Source organism: Leucoraja erinacea, chromosome 14 (assembly GCF_028641065.1).
Source record: "Leucoraja erinacea ecotype New England chromosome 14, Leri_hhj_1, whole genome shotgun sequence".
In the NCBI taxonomy this organism is placed as follows: domain Eukaryota; kingdom Metazoa; phylum Chordata; class Chondrichthyes; order Rajiformes; family Rajidae; genus Leucoraja; species Leucoraja erinaceus.
In genome coordinates, this window is record NC_073390.1 from 219,978 (window position 1) to 240,963 (window position 20,986).

Here is a 20,986-nt window from a genome sequence, read left to right on the forward strand (position 1 = left end):
GGCCTCTGAGCTGGGGCGGCGGCAGCGGTGACCTGGCCTCGGGGCGGCGGCAGCGGCAGCGGCCACACGGCATCGGAGCTGGGACGGCGGTGGCAGCGGCTGGGGCAGCGGCAGCGGAGACCTGGCCTCTGAGCTGGGGCAGCGGCAACGGCGACCTGGCCTCTGAGCTGGGGCAGCGGCAACGGCGACCTGGCCTCGGAGCGGGGACAGCGACAGCCTGGCCTCAGAGCGGGGACAGCGGCAGCCTGGCCTCGGAGCGGGGACAGCGGCAGCGGCGACCTGGCCTCGGAGCGGGGACAGCGGCAGCGGCGACCTGGCCTCGGAGCGGGGACAGCGACAGCCTGGCCTCGGAGCGGGGGCAGCGACAGCGGCCACACGACATCGGAGCTGGAGCAGCGGCAGCGGCGGCCTGGCCTCGGAGCTGGGACAGCGGCGACCAGAACACAGAGCTGGGGCACGTTCCGGCAGCAGCGGCCACTCGACCCGACTGCGGGCCCAGTGGAACGACAGCGGTGGCTGGGACAGCGGCAGCGGCCTCGGCGCAGAGGGAGAATAAGAAGGGATGAGACAAAGACTTAAGACTTTTGCCTTCCATCACAGTGAGGAGGTGCCTGGTGAACTCACTGTGGTGGATGTTAATTTGTGTTTATTGTGTGTTTTATCATTTTTACTATATGTAGGACTGCAAGGCAACTAAATTTTGTTCAGACCGCAAGTTCTGAATGACAATAATGGCTACTTGTTACTTGTTGTTACTTGTTAGGATAGTGTTGGTGCGCAGGGATCGCTGGTAGGTGCGGACTCGGTGGGCAGAAGACCCTGTATATATTAACTAGTGTGAACGGGTGGTACACAAAAATGCTGGAGAAACTCAGCGGGTGCAGCAGCATCTATGGAGCGAAGGAAATAGGCAACGTTTCAGACCGAAACCCTTCTTCAGACTGTGATCGCTTGTCAGTACGGACTCAGTGGGCATAAGAGCTTGTTTCCGCACTGTATCTCTAAACTAGAGAAACAGGCCCTTCAGCTCAACTCATCCATGCCGACCAAGATGCCCATCTATGCTAGTCCCATTTTCCTTCGTTTGGCCCATTCCCTCTAGTTTAGGTTAGTTTATTATTAGTATTATTGTCATGTAAAAAACGTTTTTATTGCATGCTATCCAATCAGCGGAAAGACTACACATGATTACAATCAAGCCATCCACAAGATAATGGGAATAATGTTTAGTGCAAGAGATAGTCCAGTAAGGTCTAATTAAAGATAGTCCGAGGTAGGTAGATGGGAGGTCAGGATCGCTCTCTTGTTGGTGAGAGGAAGGTTCAGTTGCCTGATATCAGCTGGGAAGAAACTGACCCTGAATCTGGAGGTGTGCGTTTCCACACTTCTTTACCTCTTGCCTGATGAGAGAAGGGAGAAGAGGGAGTGACTGGGGTGAGACTGGTCCAATATCAAGCTATGTGACTTGCCGATGCGGCTTAAAATGCATGTGTGTATGTGCGTGTGCGTGTGTGTGCATGTGTGTTTGTGTATGTGTGCATGTGCGTGTGAACTGCAGATAAACTACATTAAACTGCAGTTTAAACCGAAGATAGGCAAGATGAGAGTCTGCAATTCAGGTGAAATGGAAATTAGAGATATAGACAGATAAAGAGAGATATAGAACAAATGAATGAAAGATTTGCAAAAAAGTAATGAAGGAGACAGGCCATTGTTTGCTGTGGGCTGGGTGAAAACGAGTTACAGACAATGAGACTGAACAATCTGGGGTCAAGAAGACCACTTTGAAGCTAGTACCACGACTTGGGTGGGCGTTGGACGGAGGCAGAGGGGATACATGGGTTCACAAAAAAGCTGGAGAAACTCAGCGGGTGCAGCAGCATCTATGGAGCGAAGGAAATAGGCAACGTTTCGGGCCGAAACCCTTCTTCAGACATGGGTTAATTGACGTTAGAAGCTACACTTCAATCGGAGATTAGAAGCTTGGGAGGTAATTTTACAGTTGTACAAGACGTTAGAGAGGCCACATTTGGAGTATTGTGCTTGGTTTTGGGCACTATCCTACAAGAAATATGTCGTCAAGCTAGAAAGGGTGCAGAGAAGATTTACGATGATGTTGTCAGTTCTCGAGGGGCCTGAATTATAGGGAGGGGTCGGGCAGGCTAGGCCTTTTTTCTTTGGAACGCAGGAGGATGAGGGGTGATGTTAGAGGTGTATTTAAATCATGTTCATACCTGATAGAAGCGGAATTAATCATTCGGCCCATTGAGTCTGCTCCATCATTCAATCATGGCTGATCTATCTTTCCCTCAACCTCATTCTCCTGCATTCTCCCCTTAACCCCTTATTGGAAATAGATTGGGTAAATGCAGTCTCTTGCTCAAGGTAGGGGAATGGATTGTGTGTATGTCTCTGTGTGTATATATATTGTATCGTTGTTACAAAACCTACCACCAGTGACACTGCAGATCTGCCTGCTGCCTGTGCGTGCGATTCCAGAGGCTTTGGCGGGGGAGGCGGGATTAAAATGCAGGTTTGTATTGGTTGTCAGACAGGAATTTGCTTGGACTGCTAGCTGATGAAGAAAATCCATTCTGCGATCCTGCCCCCGAATTTGCTTTTTAAGTTGCTGGGTGAGTGCGTCGCTGGATTGAACTTAAACGCAACTAAAAATGCCTTAAACATCACGGATCGCAAGTGCAGGACAAAATAAAAGGTATGTCGTTTATTTTACATATTATCTTGCTTTTTGGTGTGGCTTTATTTTAATCTGCTGATGTGAAAATTGTTATTTTGGTCCCGATACAAATCGTCCGTGCTTTGCTTAAATCATGGCAGTGGCAACATTCCAGGAACATCCACTCTCTAAATAATCACATTCATTATTTTGTTGCACAATCATGTCACAAGAATCTATATTTTGTGTTATTCTCTATCCATGATCAATATTTTCATACTAAATATCCACAGTAGAGTTTTACTCCGATGTATTGTGCAAAAAATAATGATTTTGATTATCTTGAGAGTGGATGTTTCTGGATTAATTTATGGGAATTAAACATTAAATTCCTTTCATTTGGCATAGAAATTCATGACAAAGTGAGATTTAAAAATCATGTTATATAGAATATAGAATAGAATAGAATAGAATAGAATAGAATAGCCTTTTATTTGTCATTCAGACCGAAGTCTGAACGAAATCTAAGCAGTCATACATACAATAAAAAAATAACAATAAACACATATTAACATCCACCACAGTGAGGCCACCAACATCTCCTCACTGTGATGGAGGCAAAAGTCTTAGGTTTTAGTCTTATATTGTGAATTCTTGTGTGAATGGATTTAGTTTGTTATTTGGATACTTATATAACCATATAACAATTACAGCACGGAAACAGGCCATCTCGGCCCTACAAGTCCGTGCCGAACAATTATTTCCCCTTAGTCCCACCTGCCTGCACTCATACCATAACCCTCCATTCCCTTCTCATCCACATGCCTATCCAATTTATTTTTAAATGATACCAACGAACCTGCCTCCACCACTTCCACTGGAAGCTCATTCCACACCGCTACCTCTCTCTGAGTAAAGAAGTTCCCCCTAATGTTACCCCTAAACTTCTGACCCTTAATTCTGAAGTCATGTCCTCTTGTTTGAATCTTCCCTATTCTCAAAGGGAAAAGCTTGTCCACATCAACTCTGTCTATACTTTGGCTATTTAAAAAAAAAGCCTTTTCTTAAGAATGGAATAGATGTTTAGATCTAGTAATTGAATTTAGATGAAACATAGAAACATAGAAAATAGGTGCAGGAGTAGGCTATTCGGCCCTTCGAGCCTGCACCACCATTCAATATGATCATGGCTGATCTTCCAACTCAGTATCCTGTACCTGCCTTCTCTCCATACCCCTTAATCCGTTTAGCCACAAGGACCACATCTAACTCCCTCTTAAATATAGCCAATGAACTGGGCCGCAACTACCTTCTGTGGCAGAGAATTCCAGAGATTCACCACTCTGTGTGAAAAACGTTTTCCTCATCTCAGTCCTAAAAGATTTCCCCCTTATCCTTAAACTGTGACCCCTTGTTCCGGACTTCCCCAACATCGGGAACATTCTTTCTGCATCTAGCCTGTCCAACCCCTTAAGAATTCTGTAAGTTTCTATAAGATCCCCCCTCAATCTTCTAAATTCTAGCGAGTACAAGCCAAGTCTATCCAGTCTTTCTTCATATGAAAGTCCTGACATCCCAGGAATCAGTCTGGTGAACCTTCTCTGTACTCCCTCTATGGCAAGAATGTCTTTCCTCAGATTAGGAGACCAAAACTGTACGCAATCCTCCAGGTGTGGTCTCACCAAGACCCTGTACAACTGCAGTAGAACCTCCCTGCTCCTATACTCAAATCCTTTTGCTATGAATGCTAACATACCATTCGCTTTCTTCACTGCCTGCTGCACCTGCATGCCTACTTTCAATGACTGGTGTACCATGACACACAGGTCTCGTTGCATCTCCCCATTTCCTAATCGGTCACCATTCAGATAATAGTCTACTTTCCTGTTTTTGCCACCAAAGTGGATAACCTCACATTTATCCACATTATACTGCATCTGCCATGCATTTGCCCACTCACCCAGCCTATCCAAGTCACCTTGCAGCCTGCTAGCATCCTCCTCACAGCTAACACTGCCCCCCAGCTTCATGTCATCCGCAAACTTGGAGATGTTGCATTCAATTCCCTCATCCAAATCATTAATATATATTGTAAATAGCTGGGGTCCCAGCACTGAGCCTTGCGGTACCCCACTAGTCACTGCCTGCCATTGTGAAAAGGACTCCTACTCTTTGCTTCCTGTCTGCCAGCCAGTTCTCTATCCACATCAATACTGAACCCCTAATACCGTGTGCTTTAAGTTTGTATACTAATCTCTTATGTGGGACCTTGTCGACAGCCTTCTGAAAATCCAGATATAACACATCCACTGGTTCTCCCTTATCCACTCTACTAGTTACATCCTCGAAAAATTCTATAAGATTCGTCAGACATGATTTTCCTTTCATAAATCCATGCTGACTTTGTCCAATGATTTCACCACTTTCCAAATGTGCTGCTATCCCATCTTTAATAACTGATTCTAGCAGTTTCCCCACCACCGATGTTAGACTAACTGGTCTGTAATTCCCTGTTTTCTCGCTCCCTCCCTTTTTAAAAAGTAAGGTTACATTAACTACCCTCCAATCCTCAGGGACTACTACAGAATCTAAAGAGTTTTGAAAAATGATCACTAATGCATCCACTATTTCTGGGGCTACTTCCTTAAGTACTCTGGGATGCAGCCTGTCTGGCCCTGGGGATTTATCGGCCATTAATCCATTCAATTTACCTAACACCACTTCCCGGCTAATCTGGATTTCACTCAGTTCCTCCATCTCATTTGACCCCCGTACCCTGCTATTTCCGGCAGATTATTTATGTCTTCCTTAGTGAAGACAGAACCAAAGTGATTATTCAATTGGTCTGCCATGTCCTTGTTCCCCATGATCAATTCACCTGCTTCTGACTGCAAGGGACCTACATTTGTTTTAACTAATCTTTTTCTCTTCACATATCTATAAAAACTTTTGCTGACAGTTTTCTTTCATAATCTATTTTTCCTTTCCTAATTAAGCCTTTGGTCCTCCTCTGCTGGACTAAATTTCTCCCAGTCCTCTGGTAGGCTGCTTTTTCTGGCTAATTTGTATGCTTCATCTTTTGTTTTGATACTATCCCTGATTTCCCTTGTTATCCACGGATGCACTACCTGCCCTGATTTATTCTTTTGCCAAACTGGGATGAACAATTGTTGTAGTTCATCCATGCAGCCTTTAAATGCCTTCCATTGCATATCCACCGTCAACCCTTTAAGAATCAATTTCCAGTCTATCTTGGCCAATTCACGTCTCATACCCTCAAAGTTACCTTTCTTTAAGTTCAGGACCCTTGTTTCTGAATTAACAATGTCACTCTCCATCCTAATTAAGAACTCAACCATATCATGGTCACTCTTACCCAAGGGGACACACACAACAAGACTGCTAACTGACCCTTCCTCATTACTCAATACCCAGTCTAGAATAGCCTGCTCTCTCGTTGGTTCCTCTACATGTTGGTTTAGAAAACTATCCAAAATCCTCTTCCTCAGCACCCCTGCCAATTTGATTCACCCAATCTATATGTAGATTGAAGTCACCCATTACAACTGTTTTACCTTTGTTGCACGCATTTCTAATTTCCTGTTTGATGCCATCCCCAACTCCACTACTACTGTTAGGTGGCCTGTACACAACTCCCACTAGCGTTTTCTGCCCCTTAGTGTTTCGCAGCTCTACCCATAACGATTCCACATCCTCCAAGCGAATGTCGTTCCTTTCTATTGCGTTAATCTCCTCTCTAACCGGCAACACTACCCCACCTGCTTTTCCTTTCTGTCTATCCCTCCTGAATATTGAATATCCCTGGATGTTCATTAATAGCTATCTGAACATTCAACTCATGCACCTTATTACGAATGCTCCTTGCATTGAGACACAAAGCCTTCAGGCTTGTTTTTACAACACTCTTAACCGTTATACAATTATGGTGAAAAGTGGCCCTTTTTGATTTTTGGCCTGGATATGTCTGCCTGCCACTTTTACTTTTCACCTTGCTACCTATTGCGTCTACCCTCATTTTACACCCCTCTTTCTCTACGCTCACACATTTAAGAAACCCTTTCCCTTTAACTCCATCCTCAACTATCCCATTTGACACCCCACCCCCCTTATTCAGTTTAAAACCACCCGTGTAGCAGTGGGAAACCTGCCTGCCAGAATGCTGGTCCCCCACCTGTTAAGATGCAATCCGTCCCTTTTGTACAGTTCCCCCATACTCCAAAACAGATCCCAGTGATCTAAGAATCTAAATCCCTGCCCCGTGCACCAGTTCCTCAACAACACATTCAGGTCCCGTATATCCCTGTTCCTGCTCTCGACAGCACGAGGAACTGGAAGCAAACCGTAGATAACAACCCTAGAGGTCCTGCTTTTCAGCATTTTTCAGAGCTCTCTGAAGTCATGCTGCAGAATTGTTTTGATGACACGGATGAATATGAATTTTTTGTTGGATATTTACTATTTGTTATAATGTTATAATAATATTAAAGTTCTGATCTTGAGAATATCACATTTTTGATTTTTCAAGGCAGTCTGGGTGATTATTACTTTTTCCGTCACAACGGTCAATTTTGTAATTATCTACAATTAGGTAACTAACTAATTATATGCTTTAATTTCAGGTAATCCAAGTAACATGTATGATATTTGTTTCAGCATGCTTCAATCTAGAACAACTGAAAATGTCATTCAGTTCCCTTAGTTTTTAAAGAAAGTTATGGGCTTTTATGTCAATTGTCTGTCCGCGATCACAGCTGTTAAGTTAATGGAAAAGCAACAGGGAACATGATGCTAATTGCCGAGTATGAAAATGACCATGACTTTTTTTAATGCTGAAGATATGAAAGTGAATTAGGTATCAAATTAAAGTTATTTTATGCATTATCTGATGGGATAAATTACAGGCTTGATTTTTTTAAATCTCAACATTTTGTAACATTCCTATATAGATACTAGGCCAAGTGTGACCCGTTCGGCCTTGTTCCCCCAAAGCAATATTCCACCACTCACCCATTCCCCCAAAGCAACTCGTTTCCACCACTCACCCGTTACCCCAACATCCCTGCAACTGTCAGAAACTTCTCATAGTATAGTAACAGTTATTCTGATAATTTGGATTTTTGAAACGTTTAAATATCGATAACATGAGTTATAACATCAAATCTGAAGGAAACATGACAGGAACGAACACGGGACAAAGGTGCGTAAAGTGATGCAAAAATGTATGTGCTACCGTATACCGTTTTTGGCATAGGTCCCTACTTTATTCCCGAATCTTGAGTTATTAAGTTTAAAAATGTAAAATTTCTTGTAAAATATAACATCAAATGTGAAGAAACTTGATAGGAATGGCCATGGGAAAAAGCCGAGTAAGATTCTGCAAAAATATTTGTACTGTTGTGTATAGTTTTGGCGCAGTTCCTTGATAGCGCAGACAGACAGACAGACAGTCAAACAAACAAGACGAGACTTTAAATAGTATACTAGACCAATTGCAGACCCGTTGCACTCAACCCCTACCCGTAGCCCCTACGGGAGGTGTGGGCCTCCAACTCAACCCATTGACGAAGGTAAGATTCAAGCACTCCTCAGCAACGATCATAGCTCGTGAGCCTCCCCAGCACTGGATTTGAAAAAAATCCCAATGTCATCTTCCCAATTGCAATACCAATTGTCCCTCCCCCTCCTGTCCTGCCAGGAGCTATAATGGCGACACTGTTGCAAATGTGCACTTGCTGTGAGATGCCATTGAGCTGAACAGTTCAGAGTGTTCCTGCCAGAGTTCCTGTCTTGCAACTTTTTATCGAAGTGTGTTGGAAGCTCTGAGAAATGATTTTTACTGGAAAAAACATTTTGTCAGATCTTTGAACATTTTCATTAATACTCAAGAAATAAAGCATGAATTTTTCAGATAAGGAGATTTTGGACTCCACGGGATAAATCTATATTAGAATATGTAAAAATTCTACCGTTAGTGCATTATTTTTTCGAGAAGATGCGCAAGCACACACACACACGATCAGAGTTTTAATAGTTACTAGACTAAGTGGTCCCAGCATCACACGGGAGGGCTGGGCCCCCAATGCAATATTCCACCTCTCCACCAATTCCAATATTGGTGGCCAATGGGAGGGGGGAGGGCTTTCTCGAGCGCTAGTATGGGTATTGTGGGCTGAAGGGACTGGTTTCCAGAGGGCTAGTATGGACATTGTGGGCCAAATGGATTCTTGGGCTGGCGGCTCGGTCACTCAAGCCTGTTGTGCTGGCAGCTCACTCACTCACGGCTGGTGGGCTGGCAGTTGAATCACAGGTATTCCTTGAAATTCCATTTCAAGCAGGGTGCAAGGCCACCAAATTCAAGTGCAGTTTCATACCACCAGGGGCGCCGATGAGATGGCAGTCTGGTCGTTTTTTCATCTTTTTGTTATTTTTAGCATTTGTTAAAAGTTTGTTTTAATGTACTTCGGTTTGTGTTATGTGGGGTGAGGGGGGAGGGGATCGGGGGAAACTTTTTTTTTCCAAGTTCCTACCTTCCCGGAGAGGTGATCAATTTTTCGGATCACATTCTTCGGGCTCTGCGGCCTACCATTGCTGGAGCTGGAGACCTCCTCGGACTGTCATGAGTCCCACCGTGGGACTTAACATCGGAGCGGATCCCTTGCCTGGGATCACTCCCACCGCGGCCTGCAGACTTACCATCAAGGACTCGCAGTCTCTGGAGAGGCTAGTCGGGAGCTCCAACGCCACCGAAGGTTTGATCAGCCCCGACGCAAGGTTAGATCACCTGGCGCGGGGAGCTGACAATCCCCCGATGCAGGAGCTGAACGCCTCAATGCAGAGGGCCCGTGCGCCGCCGGGAGTCAAGATCGTCCCGTCAACAGAAGGCTCGAGGCCCCCGACCGACGAAGAACAAAAGGAAGGACTTGAACTTTATTTCACCTTCCATCACTGTGAGGAATGTGTAGGAATCACTGTGGTGGATGTTCCTGTTAAAATGGGTTTTAATTCTGTTGCTTTAAATTGTATGACTGACCAGGCCAGTGAAATGCCTCGTATGTTGCAAAACATACTTGGAGAATAAATTCTGATTCTGATACCATTTCAAGCAGGGTGCAAGGCCACTAAAGACAGCGAGACGTGACCTCTCCCACCTCCATCTTGCAGTGACTGAGCCACGCCCACACTTCTGGGCATTATAGTCCCTCCCCCTCCCATCAGAAGGGGCGTGCCTTCATAGTGTGATTGACAGGAGAGAATCTCAACAATTTTTAAAACAACTCTTTGATTTTTCATCAATGGGAAAAATCCTTGACACCCGATGAGCAGAGTGGGACTCCGAGTAAGATGGCCAAAAATCACAGCCGTACCTGGTAGCATTTTTTCTAACATCAATATAAAGCGCAAACAGGAAGTGGTCAAGATTAGACTTTTAATTATAAAAAGGCAAGGCAACATTAATTAGGCAAGGCAACATTAATTAGGAAAGGCAACATTAATTAGGCAAGACAACATTAATTAGGCAAGGCAACTTTAATTAGGCAAGGCAACTTTAATTAGGCAAGGCAACTTTAATTAGGCAAGGCAACTTTAATTAGGCAAGGCAACTTTAATTAGGCAAGGCAACTTTAATTAGGCAAGGCAACTTTAATTAGGCAAGGCAACTTTAATTAGGCAAGGCAACTTTAATTAGGCAAGGCAACATTAATTAGGCAAGGCAACTTTAATTAGGTAAGGGAACTTTAATTATGCAACACAGCTTTAGCATTTCCAAACCAAAGGCAACACAGCTTTAGCATTTCCAAACCAAAGGCAACACAGCTTTAGCATTTCCAAACTATAATTTCAAACCACATTAAGGGCACTGACAGGTCACTAAAACCACTCACAGTTTAGTAGACATGCGTTCAGTGTTATTCACAGCTCAGACTGAGAGACGTGACCCTCTCGCTCCCCCATCTTGCAGAGACTGACTGAGGCACTCAACACTTCTGGGTTTTATAGTCCCTCCGGAAGGGGCGTGGCCTTCAGGAGAGAGAATCTCAACACTTTTTAAACGCTAATAACTCTTTTATATTTCATCGATGGGAAAAATCCTCTTGTCCTGCTCAGCAGAAGGGGACTCTGAGTATGATGGCCAAAAATCACAGCCATAAGTGGCAGCGTTTTTTCTAAAATCAATATACAGAGCAACAGGAAGTGGTCAAGATCAGACTTTTAGTAATATATAGAAGATAGGTGTGATAGATACTAGACCAAGTGAGATCCGTTGAGTCCGTCACATGGGAGGCATGATCCCCCATGCAACCCATTCCCCCACTGCATCCTGTTCCTCCACTCATCCATAGCCCCCACGGGAGGCCTGGTCCCTCAACGCAACCCATTCCCCAATGCAATATTCCACCTCTCAGCCGTTCCAAGGAAAGCCATTCCCCCAACGCAAGCCGTTCCCCCAATGCAATATTCGACCACTCACCCGTTCCCCCCGACTGTGCAGGGGCGTTTTCCCCATCACTGCCGTCCCCTCCCCCCCCCCCCCCCCCCTCTTGCTTCGAGGATTTAAAAAATTAGTGTAATTGCATTCTCCCCCTCCTGTTCAGCTAAAAACTTGCTGGAAGGACTGAGTGTTCCTCGATTGAAACATTGTTGCAAGCTGGGCCAGCAAAGGATTTGGATCCCAATAGCTGCAAACATTTTTCTAAAACTTGATTTTGTAAATTTCAAAATGTCCACAACGTGAAATATAACTGCAATCTGAACAAAACTTGACACAAATGACCACAGGACATGAGCTGTTGCAGAATTATAGCGCAATCATGTACCGTTTTGCTGTAGTTCCAGGATCACGTGGGCAAACATGCAGATAGATAGAAACAAGACGAGAGTTTATAGATAGACAGACAAACACATATAATGTGTGTATATATAATGTCTACCAGGGGCGTCGCACAATTGGCTGCTCCGCCAACAAGTTTTTAAAGTTTGAGTAAATGTTCAGGTATTTATTTTATGTGGGGGGAGGGAATCTCTTACCCTGCCGTTTATTGCTTTTTGGGTCGTATCTCTGGTCACTCTATGGCCTAACATCATGGAGCTGGAGGCCTGCTCGGAATGACTTTGAGCCCCATCGCTGGTGTGGACTTACATCAGAGCCAATCCTTTGCCTGCAGATTTTACCATCAAGGAGCTCGCAGTCTCAGGTAGAGATCATAGATGTCAGGAGCTCCAACGGCGCAGTAGGTTTGACCCGCCCCAACCCGGGGTCAGATCGCCCGGCGCGGGGAGCTAACATCCCCCCGATGCAGGACCTTGATCGCACGATGAGGAGGCCCGCCGCCGGATACGGGAGTCAAGATTGTCCTGTCAATGGAAGGCTCGAGGCCCACAACCGCGGCAGTACAAAGAAGGGAAGAGATTGAACTTTTTTTTGCCATCACTGTGAGGAATGTGGAGGAGTTACTGTGGTGGATGTTTATGTTAAAATGTATTTTGTGTGTTCTATTGCATTTTTTTGTATGACTGACTTGGCAAATGAAATTCCTCCCAAGTTGCAGAGATAGAATGAAGTCGGAGACAGTAAGACTAGTGGGAGAACTGGGAAGTGGGAGGGGATGGAGAGAGTGGGAAAGCAATGGCTATTTGAAGTTAGACATAACCATATAATAACCATATAACAATTACAGCACGGAAACAGGCCATCTCGGCCCTACAAGTCCGTGCCGAACAATTATTTTCGCTTAGTCCCACCTGCCTGCACTCATACCATAACCCTCCATTCCCTTCTCATCCATGTGCCTATCCAATCTATTTTTAAATGATACCAACGAACCTGCCTCCACCACTTCCACTGGAAGCTCATTCCACACCGCTACCACTCTCTGAGTAAAGAAGTTCCCCCTCATGTCACCCCTAAACTTCTGTCCCTTAATTCTGAAGTCATGTCCTCTTGTTTGAATCTTCCCTATTCTCAAAGGGAAAAGCTTGTTCACATCAACTCTGTCTATCCCTCTCATCATTTTAAAGACCTCTATCAAATCCCCCCTTAACCTTCTGCACTCCAGAGAATAAAGACCTAACTCATTCAACCTTTCTCTGTAACTTAGTTGTTGAAACCCAGGCAACATTCTAGTAAATCTCCTCTGTACTCTCTCTATTTTGTTGACATCCTTCCTATAATTGGGCGACCAAAATTGTACACCATACTCCAGATTTGGTCTCACCAATGCCTTGTACAATTTTAACATTACATCCCTGCTACCATACTCAATGCTCTGATTTATAAAGGCTAGCATACCAAAAGCTTTCTTTATCACCCTGTCTACATGAGATTCCACCTTCAAGGAACTATGCACGGTTATTCCCAGATCCCTCTGTTCAACTGCATTCTTCAATTCCCTACCATTTACCATGTACGTCCTATTTTGATTTGTCCTGCCAAGGTGGTGCACCTCACATTTATCAGCATTAAACTCCATCTGCCATCTTTCAGCCCATTCTTCCAAATGGCCTAAATCACTCTGTAGACTTTGGAAATCCTCTTCATTATCCACAACACCCTCTATCTTGGTATAATCTGCATACTTACTAATCCAATTTATCACACCTTCATCCAGATCATTGATGTACATGCCAAACAACAAAGGACCCACCCCAGATCCCTGAGGCACCCCACTAGTCACCTGCCTCCAACCCGACAAACAGCCATCCACCATTACCCTCTGGCGTCTCCCATTCAGCCACTGTTGAATCCATCTTGCTACTCCTGCATTTATACCAAACAGTTGAACCTTCTTAACCAACCTTTCATGAGGAACATCCATTGCTTTACCCTCGTCAATTTCCCTAGTAACCTCTTCAAGAAATTCAAGAAGATTAGTTAAACATGACCTTCCAGGCACAAATCCATGTTGACTGTTCCTAATCAGACCCTGTTTATCCAGATGCTTATATATATTATCTCTAAGTTATCTCTTTTCCATTAATTATCTATTTTCCATTAATTTGCCCACACTGAAGTCAAACTAACAGGTCTATAATTGCTAGGTTTACTCTTAGAACCCTTTTTAAATAATGGAACAACATGCGCAGTATGCCAATCCCCGGGGACTATTCCCGTTTCTAATGAGATTTGAAGTATTTCTGTCATAGCCCCGGCTATTTCTACACTAACTTCCCTCAATGTCCTAGGGAATATCCTGTCGGGACCTGGAGACTTATCCACTTTTATATTTTTCAAAACTGTCAGTACTTCTTTTACTTTGAAACTCATAGTATCCATAGCTAATCTACTAGTTTCCCTTTCCTCACATCATTCAATATCCTTCTCCTTGGTGAATACCGAAGAAAATAAATTGTTCAATATCTCTCCCATCTCTTTTGGCTCTGCAGATAGCTGTCCACTCTGTCTCTCCAATGGACCAATTTTATCCCTCGTTATCCTTTTGCTATTAATATAGCTGTATAGAAACCCTTTAGATTTACTTTCACCTTACTTGCCAAAGCAACCTCATATCTTCTTTTAGCTTTTCTAATTTCTTTCTTAAGATTCTTTTTACATTCCTTATACTCCCCAAGCACCTCATTTACTTCATGCTGCCTATAATTATTGTAGATCTCCCCCTTTTTCCGAACAAGATGTCCAATTTCCCTAGAAAACCAGGGCTCTTTCCAATTTTTACTGTTTCTTTTCAACCGAACTGGAACATAAAGATTCTGTACTCTTAAAATTTCCCCTTTAAATGTCCTCCATTTCTCTTCTCCATCTTTCCCATAAAACAAAATGTCCCAGTTCACTCCTTTTAAATCATTTTGCATCTCATCAAAGTTAGCCTTTCTCCAGTTAAAAATTTAAACCATAGGTCCAGTTCTGACCCTCTCCATGATTATAGTGAAACTAATGGTATTGTGATCACTGGACCCGAAGTGCTCCCCAACGCATACCTCCGCCACCTGTCCCGTCTCATTTCCTAACAGGAGGTCCAGCACTGCCCCTCTAGTAGGTACCTCTATGTATTGCTGCAAAAAAATATCCTGCACACATTTTACAAACTCCAAACCATCCAGCCCATTTACAGAATGTGTTTCCCAGCCTATATGTGGAAAGTTGAAATCTCCCACAATCACTACCTTGTGCTTACTACTAATATCTGCTATCTTCTTACTTATTTGCTCTTCCAATTCTCGATCCCCATTTGGCGGTCTATAATACACCCCTATAAGTGTTGCTACACCTTTCCCACTTCTCAGTTCCACCACTCCACCCTCCCCAGATGAGCCCTCCAATCTATCCTGCCAAAGCACTGCTGTAATATCTTCCCTGACTAGCAATGCAACACCTCCACCTCATGCCCCTCCAATTCTTTCACACCTGAAGCAACGAAATCCTGGAATATTTAGTTTCCAATCACAGCCCTCCTGCAACCATGTTTCACCGATCGCCACATCATACTTCCAGGTGTCTATCCAGACTCTAAGCTCATCCACCTTTCTTACAATGCTCCTAGCATTAAAATATGCACATTTAAGAAACCCCCCGCCTCTTATTCTCTGTTTATTTCATTTTTCTTCTTTCTCCCCTTGTGTCCGAGTGCTTCCCTTTTCTGCTTCCTGTCTCCCATTCTGTCTACTAGCTTTCTCTATTTGAGTCCCTCGCCCCAACCATTCTAGTTTAAAGTCTCCCCAGTAGCCTTTGCAAATTTCCCCGCCAAGATATTGGTCCCCCTCGGGTTCAAGTGCAACCCATCCTTTCTGTACAGGTCCCACCTTCCCCAAAAGAAGTCCCAATGATCCAGAAACTTGAATCCCTGCCCTCTGCACCAGTCTTTCAGCCACGCATTTATCCTCCACCTCGCTCCATTCCTACTCTCACTGTCGCGTGGCACAGGCAGTAATCCTGAGATTGGTACCTTTTTGGTCCTTTTCCTTAACTCTGCTCCCAACTCCCTAAATCCTCCCTTCAGGACCTCTTCCCTTTTTTTACCTATGTCATTGGTACCTATATGTACCACGACCTCAGGCTCCTCTCCCTCTGATTTCAAGATATCTTGGACGCTTTGAGACACATCCGAGACCTTGGCACCAGGGAGGCAGGCCACCATCCTGGTCTCCCGACTGCGTCCACAGAATCGCCTATCCGACCCCCTAACAATAGAGACCCCAATTACTATTGCCCTCTTCTTTTTGTCCCTACCTTTCGGAGCAACAGGGCCGGATCTGTGCTGGAGGCCCGTCCGCTGTCGCTACCCCCGGGTAGGCTGTCACCCCCATCCGTACTCAAACAGGAGTACTTATTTGCAAGGTGTACCGACATTGGAGTACTCACTCGTAAGAGATTAGTATACACTTAAAGCACATGGTATTGGGGGTTCAGTATTGATGTGGATAGAGAACTGGCTGGCAGACAGGAAGCAAAGCGCAGGAGTAAACGGGTCCTTTTCAGAATGGGAGTAAACGGGTCCTTTTCAGGCAGTGACTAGTGGGGTACCGCAAGGCTCAGTGCTGGGACCCCAGCTATTTACAATATATATTAATGATTTGGACGAAGGAATTGAATGCAACATCTCCATGTTTGCGGATGACATGAAGCTGGGGGGCAGTGCTAGCTGTGAGGTGGATGCTAGGAGGCTGCAAGGTGACTTGGATAGGCTGGGTGAGTGGGCAAATGCATGGCAGATGCAGTATAATGTGGTTAAATGTGAGATTATCCACGGTGGCAAAAACAGGAAAGTAAACTATTATCCGAATGGTGGCCGATAGGGAAAAGGGGAGATGCAACGAGACCTGGGTGTCATGGTACATCAGTCATTGAAAGTAGGCATGCAGGTAGAGCAGGCAGTGAAGAAAGCAAATGGTATGTTAGCATTCACAGCAAAAGGATTTGAGTATAAGAGCAGGGAGGTTCTACTGCAGTTGTACATGGTCTTGGTGAGACCACACCTGGAGTATTGCATACAGTTTTGGTCTTCAAATCTGAGGAAAGACATTCTTGCCAGAGAAGGATCATCAGACTGATTCCTGGGATGTCAGTACTTTCATAATGAATAAAGACTGGATAGACTCGGCTTGTATTCGATAGATTTTAGAAGATTGAGGGGGGATCTTATCGAAACTTACAAAATTCTTAAGGGGTTGGACAGGCTAGATGCAGGAAGATTGTTCCTGATGTTGGGGAAGTCCAGAACAAGGGGTCACAGTTTAAGGTTAAGGGGGAAATCTTTTAGGACCGAGATGAGAAAAACATTTTTCACACAGACAGTGGTGAATCTCTGGAATTCTCTGCCACAGAAGGTAGTTGAAGGCAGTTCATTGGCTGTATTTAAGAGGGAGTTAGATGTGGCCCTTGTGGCTAAAGGTATCAGGGGGTATGGAGAGAAGGCAGGTACAGGATACGGAGTTGGATGATCAGCCAAGATCATATTAAATGGCGGTGCAGACTCGAAGGGCTGAATGGCCTACTCCTGCACCTATTTTCTATGTTTCTATGTTAGAGAAGTCAATGTTCATACCACTGGGTGTAAGCTGCCCAAGCAAAATATGAGGTGTTGTTATTCCAATTTGACAGAACTGACAGAAAGGTCAGTGTGGGAATGGGAGGGGGAGTTAAAGTGCTGAGCAACTGGGAGCAACTGGTAGGTTAAGGCAGACTGAGCGGATGTGTTCAGCAAAACGATCGCCGAGCCTACTCGTAGTCTCGCCAATGTACAGGAATTGACAGATGTAAAAGTGTGTACCTCTAGCCTGATGGGAGAGGGGAAAAGAGGTGGTGACTGGGTTGAGCCAGGTCCTACGTTGCTGGCCTGAAGTGCAGATGGAGTCTGTGTGTGTGTGTGTGCGTGCATATGTCTGTGAGTGTGTGTATGTGTATATATATATATTTGTGTGTGTATATGTGTGTGTAAAGATGTGTGTGGGTATGTGTGTGTAAGTGGGAACTGCAGATGCTGGTTTAAACCGAAGAGAGACACATAAAATTGGAGTAGCTCAGAAGAACAGGCAGCATCCCTGGGGAAAGGAATATATAATGTTTTGGGTCAAGACCCTTCTTCAGACTGAGAGTCAGGAGAAATGGAAAGGAGAGATATAAATGGTGATGTGGAGAAATATAGAACAAATTAATGAAAGATGTGCAAAAAGTAATGATGATAAAGGAGAAAGGCATTTAATCATAACATTATGTGACAGCAGCAGAATCAGGCTATTCGGCCCATCCAGTCTATTCCACCATTCAATCGTGGCTCTCCCTCCTAACCCCATTCTCCAGCCTGTAGCAAATAACTCCACAGATTTACTACCCTTTCTTCATCACCTCCTTCCTAAGAGAACGTCCTTTAATTCAGAGGGTATGACCTCTTGTCCTAGACTCTCCCACCAGTGGCAACATCCTCTCCACATCCACTCTATCCAGTCCTTTCACTATTCTATGTTTCAATGAGGTGTGTCTCCCCAACTCCCTCCCCTCATTCTTCTAAACTCCAGCGAGTACAGGCCCAGTGCCGACAAACGCTCATCATAGGTTGACACAAAATGCTGGAGTAACTCAGCATGTCAGGCAGCATCTCTGGAGAGAAATCCCGCCGAGTCACTCCAGCATTTTGAGTTTACCTTCGATTTAAACCAGCAACTGCAGTTCTTTCCTGCTCATCATAGGTTAACCTACTCATTCCTGGGATCATTCTTCTAAACCTCCTCTGGACCCTCTCCAGAACCAGCACATCCTTCCGAAGATATTGCCCAAAATTGTTCACAATATTCAAAATGTGGCCTTATCAGTGCCTGTTAGAGCTTCAGCATTACATCCCTGTTTTTGTATACAAATAAATGCTGGCATTGAGTTTGCTTTCTTTACTACCGATTCGACTCGCAGATTAACTTTTGGTGAATCCTGCACCAGCATTGCCAAGTCCCTTTGCACCTCCGATTTCTGACCTCCCCTCACCCCTCTCTTTTCTCACCCGTCCCCACCCTTCTCCCTCCCTCCCTCACTCACAGAGAGGGTGCTGGACAGCGAGCTGGACATTCGGCCCGTGTCCTCGTGCTGTCCCACCAGACGCCCGCCAGCCACCCCTACGTAGAGCCGGGGCGGTCCGGAGCCGAAACGCTCGGAGCAGAGGGTAGGGGCCGCAGGCACGGCCATGGTGGGGCCTGTGGGGGGAAAGAGGGGTTACATTGGCCGTCTGAGAGGGGTGGAGAGAGAGAGAGAGAGAGAGAGAGAGAGAGAGAGGGAGAGAGAGAGAGGAGAAAGAGAGAGGGGGAGAGAGAGGGGGAAGAGAGTGAAGGGGGAAGAGAGCGAGGGGGAGGGAGAGAGAGAGGGGGGGAGAGAGAGCGAGGGGAGAGAGAGAGAGAGGGGACGGGGGGAGAGAGAGAGAGGGGAGAGGGTATAGCGAGAGATGGGAGAGAGAGAGCGAGGGGGAGAGAGCGAGGGGGAGAGAGAGAGCGAGGGGGAGAGAGAGGGTGGGAAGCGAGAGAGGGCGAGAGCGAGAGAGAGGGAGAGGAGAGAGGGGTTGACAGAGCTAGGGGGAGAGAGAGAGAGAGAGGGGGGGGAGAGAGGGAGGGAGAGAGAGGGAGAGAGAGGGGGAGAGGGAGAGAGAGAGAGAGGTGGGGAGAGAGAGAGGGGGAGAGAGGGGAGGAGGGGGGGAGAGAGGGAGAGGGGGGGGGAGAGAGGGAGAGAGGGAGAGGGGGGGGAGAGAGGGAGAAGGGGAGAGGGAGAAGGGGGAGAGGGGAAGAGGGAAGAGGAGAGGGAGAAGGGAGAAGGGGATAGAGAGAGGGGGGGGGATAGAGAGAGGTGGGGGATAGAGAGAGGTGGGGGGATAGAGAGGGGGGAGGTGGGGGATAGAGAGAGGGGGGGGAGAGGGAGAAGGGGGAGAGGGAGGGAGAAGGGGGGAGGGGAGGTGGGGGAGAGGGAGGGAGAGGGGGAGAGGGAGGGGGGAGAGGGAGACAGGGGGAGAGGGGGAGAGGGAGAAGGGGGAGAGGGAGAGAGGGGGGGAGAGGGAGGGAGAGGGGGGAGAAGGGGAGGAGAGAGGGAGAAGGGGAGAGGGGGAGGGAGGGAGAAGGGAGAAGGGGAGAGGGAGGGGAGAAGGGGAGAGGGAGAAGGGGGAAGGGAGAGGGGAAGGGATAAAGGGGGGAAGGAGGGGGAAGGGGAAGAGGGAGAGGGAGAAGGGGAAGGAGAGAGAGGAGGCGAGAGAGAGGAGATGGAGATGGAGAGATGGGGGGACCTTCTCCCCCTCCACGTGAACCCCCACCCACTCCCCTCACTCTGTATGTCCTGTGGCACATTCCCCCGTCTCTCCTCCCCCAGCAGGTGATACCTCCAATCCCTCCCAACCCCCCACAGGTGACATCCTCTCCCCCCTCACATGACCCTCTCCCCCCTCACATGACCCTCTCCCCCCTCACATGACCCTCTCCCCCCTCACATGACCCTCTCCTCCCTCACATGACCCTCCCCCCCTCCCCACAGGTGACATCCTCTCCCCCTCACATGACCCCACTCCTCCCTTCCTCCCCCCCCCACCCCCCACAGGTGACATCCTCTCCCCCCTCACATGACCCTCTACCCCTCACATGACCCTCTCCCCCCTCACATGACCCTCTCCCCCCTCACATGACCCTCTCCCTCCCTTCCCCCCCCCCACAGGTGACATCCTCTCCCCCTCACATGACCCTCCCCCCCCACAGGTGACATCCTCTCCCCCTCACATGACCCTCTCCATCCTCACAGGTGACCCACTCCCCCCCCCCTCACATGACCCACTCCCCCCTCACATGACCCACCCCCCCCCCCACACATGACCCACTCCCCCCTCACATGACCCACCCCCCCTTCACATGACCCACTCCCCCTCACCCGTGTCTTCCCGCTCCACGTTTGCGGTCCCGCCCCTCCACGTCACCCTCATTCTTATTGGCGGCGCGCTATCCCCGCCCCTCCCTTAGCAGGGTCTGAAGAAGGGTTTCGGCCCGAATCGTCACCTATTTCCTTCGCTCCATAGATGCTGCTGCACCCGCTGAGTTACTCCAGCATTTTTGTGTACCTTCGATCTTCCAGCATCTGCAGTTCCTTCTTGAACACTTAGCAGGAACTGATTGGCTACTCTGGCAGCCGTCCCTCCCTCCAGTCAGTAACTGACAGGAGGCTTCTCCAATCAACAATGGGGAATGCCTCCTCCCGACCAATAGCAATGGGTTATTGTTTAGTTGCCGGGCAACAGCGGCCAATCACAGCACCTGTCATCCCGGACACTGGCCAATGGGAAGAGAGTAAATGCAGTCCTGCCCCCCCCCATCGTTGACGGACAG

At 46.7% G+C, this 20,986-nt stretch overlaps 1 protein-coding gene across 1 annotated transcript in view; it reads right to left on the reverse strand.

The window, feature by feature from the left end:
* rusf1 (RUS family member 1) overlaps window positions 1-20,670 on the reverse strand; it is a 73,125-nt gene extending 52,455 nt beyond the window's left edge. The window contains 2 exon segments of the mRNA XM_055645340.1: window positions 18,678-18,832; window positions 20,535-20,670. Of these exon segments, the coding sequence (XP_055501315.1) occupies window positions 18,678-18,832; window positions 20,535-20,586 (207 nt within the window). The 5' untranslated portion in view covers window positions 20,587-20,670.
* Between the last annotated feature and the right edge of the window lie 316 nt (window positions 20,671-20,986).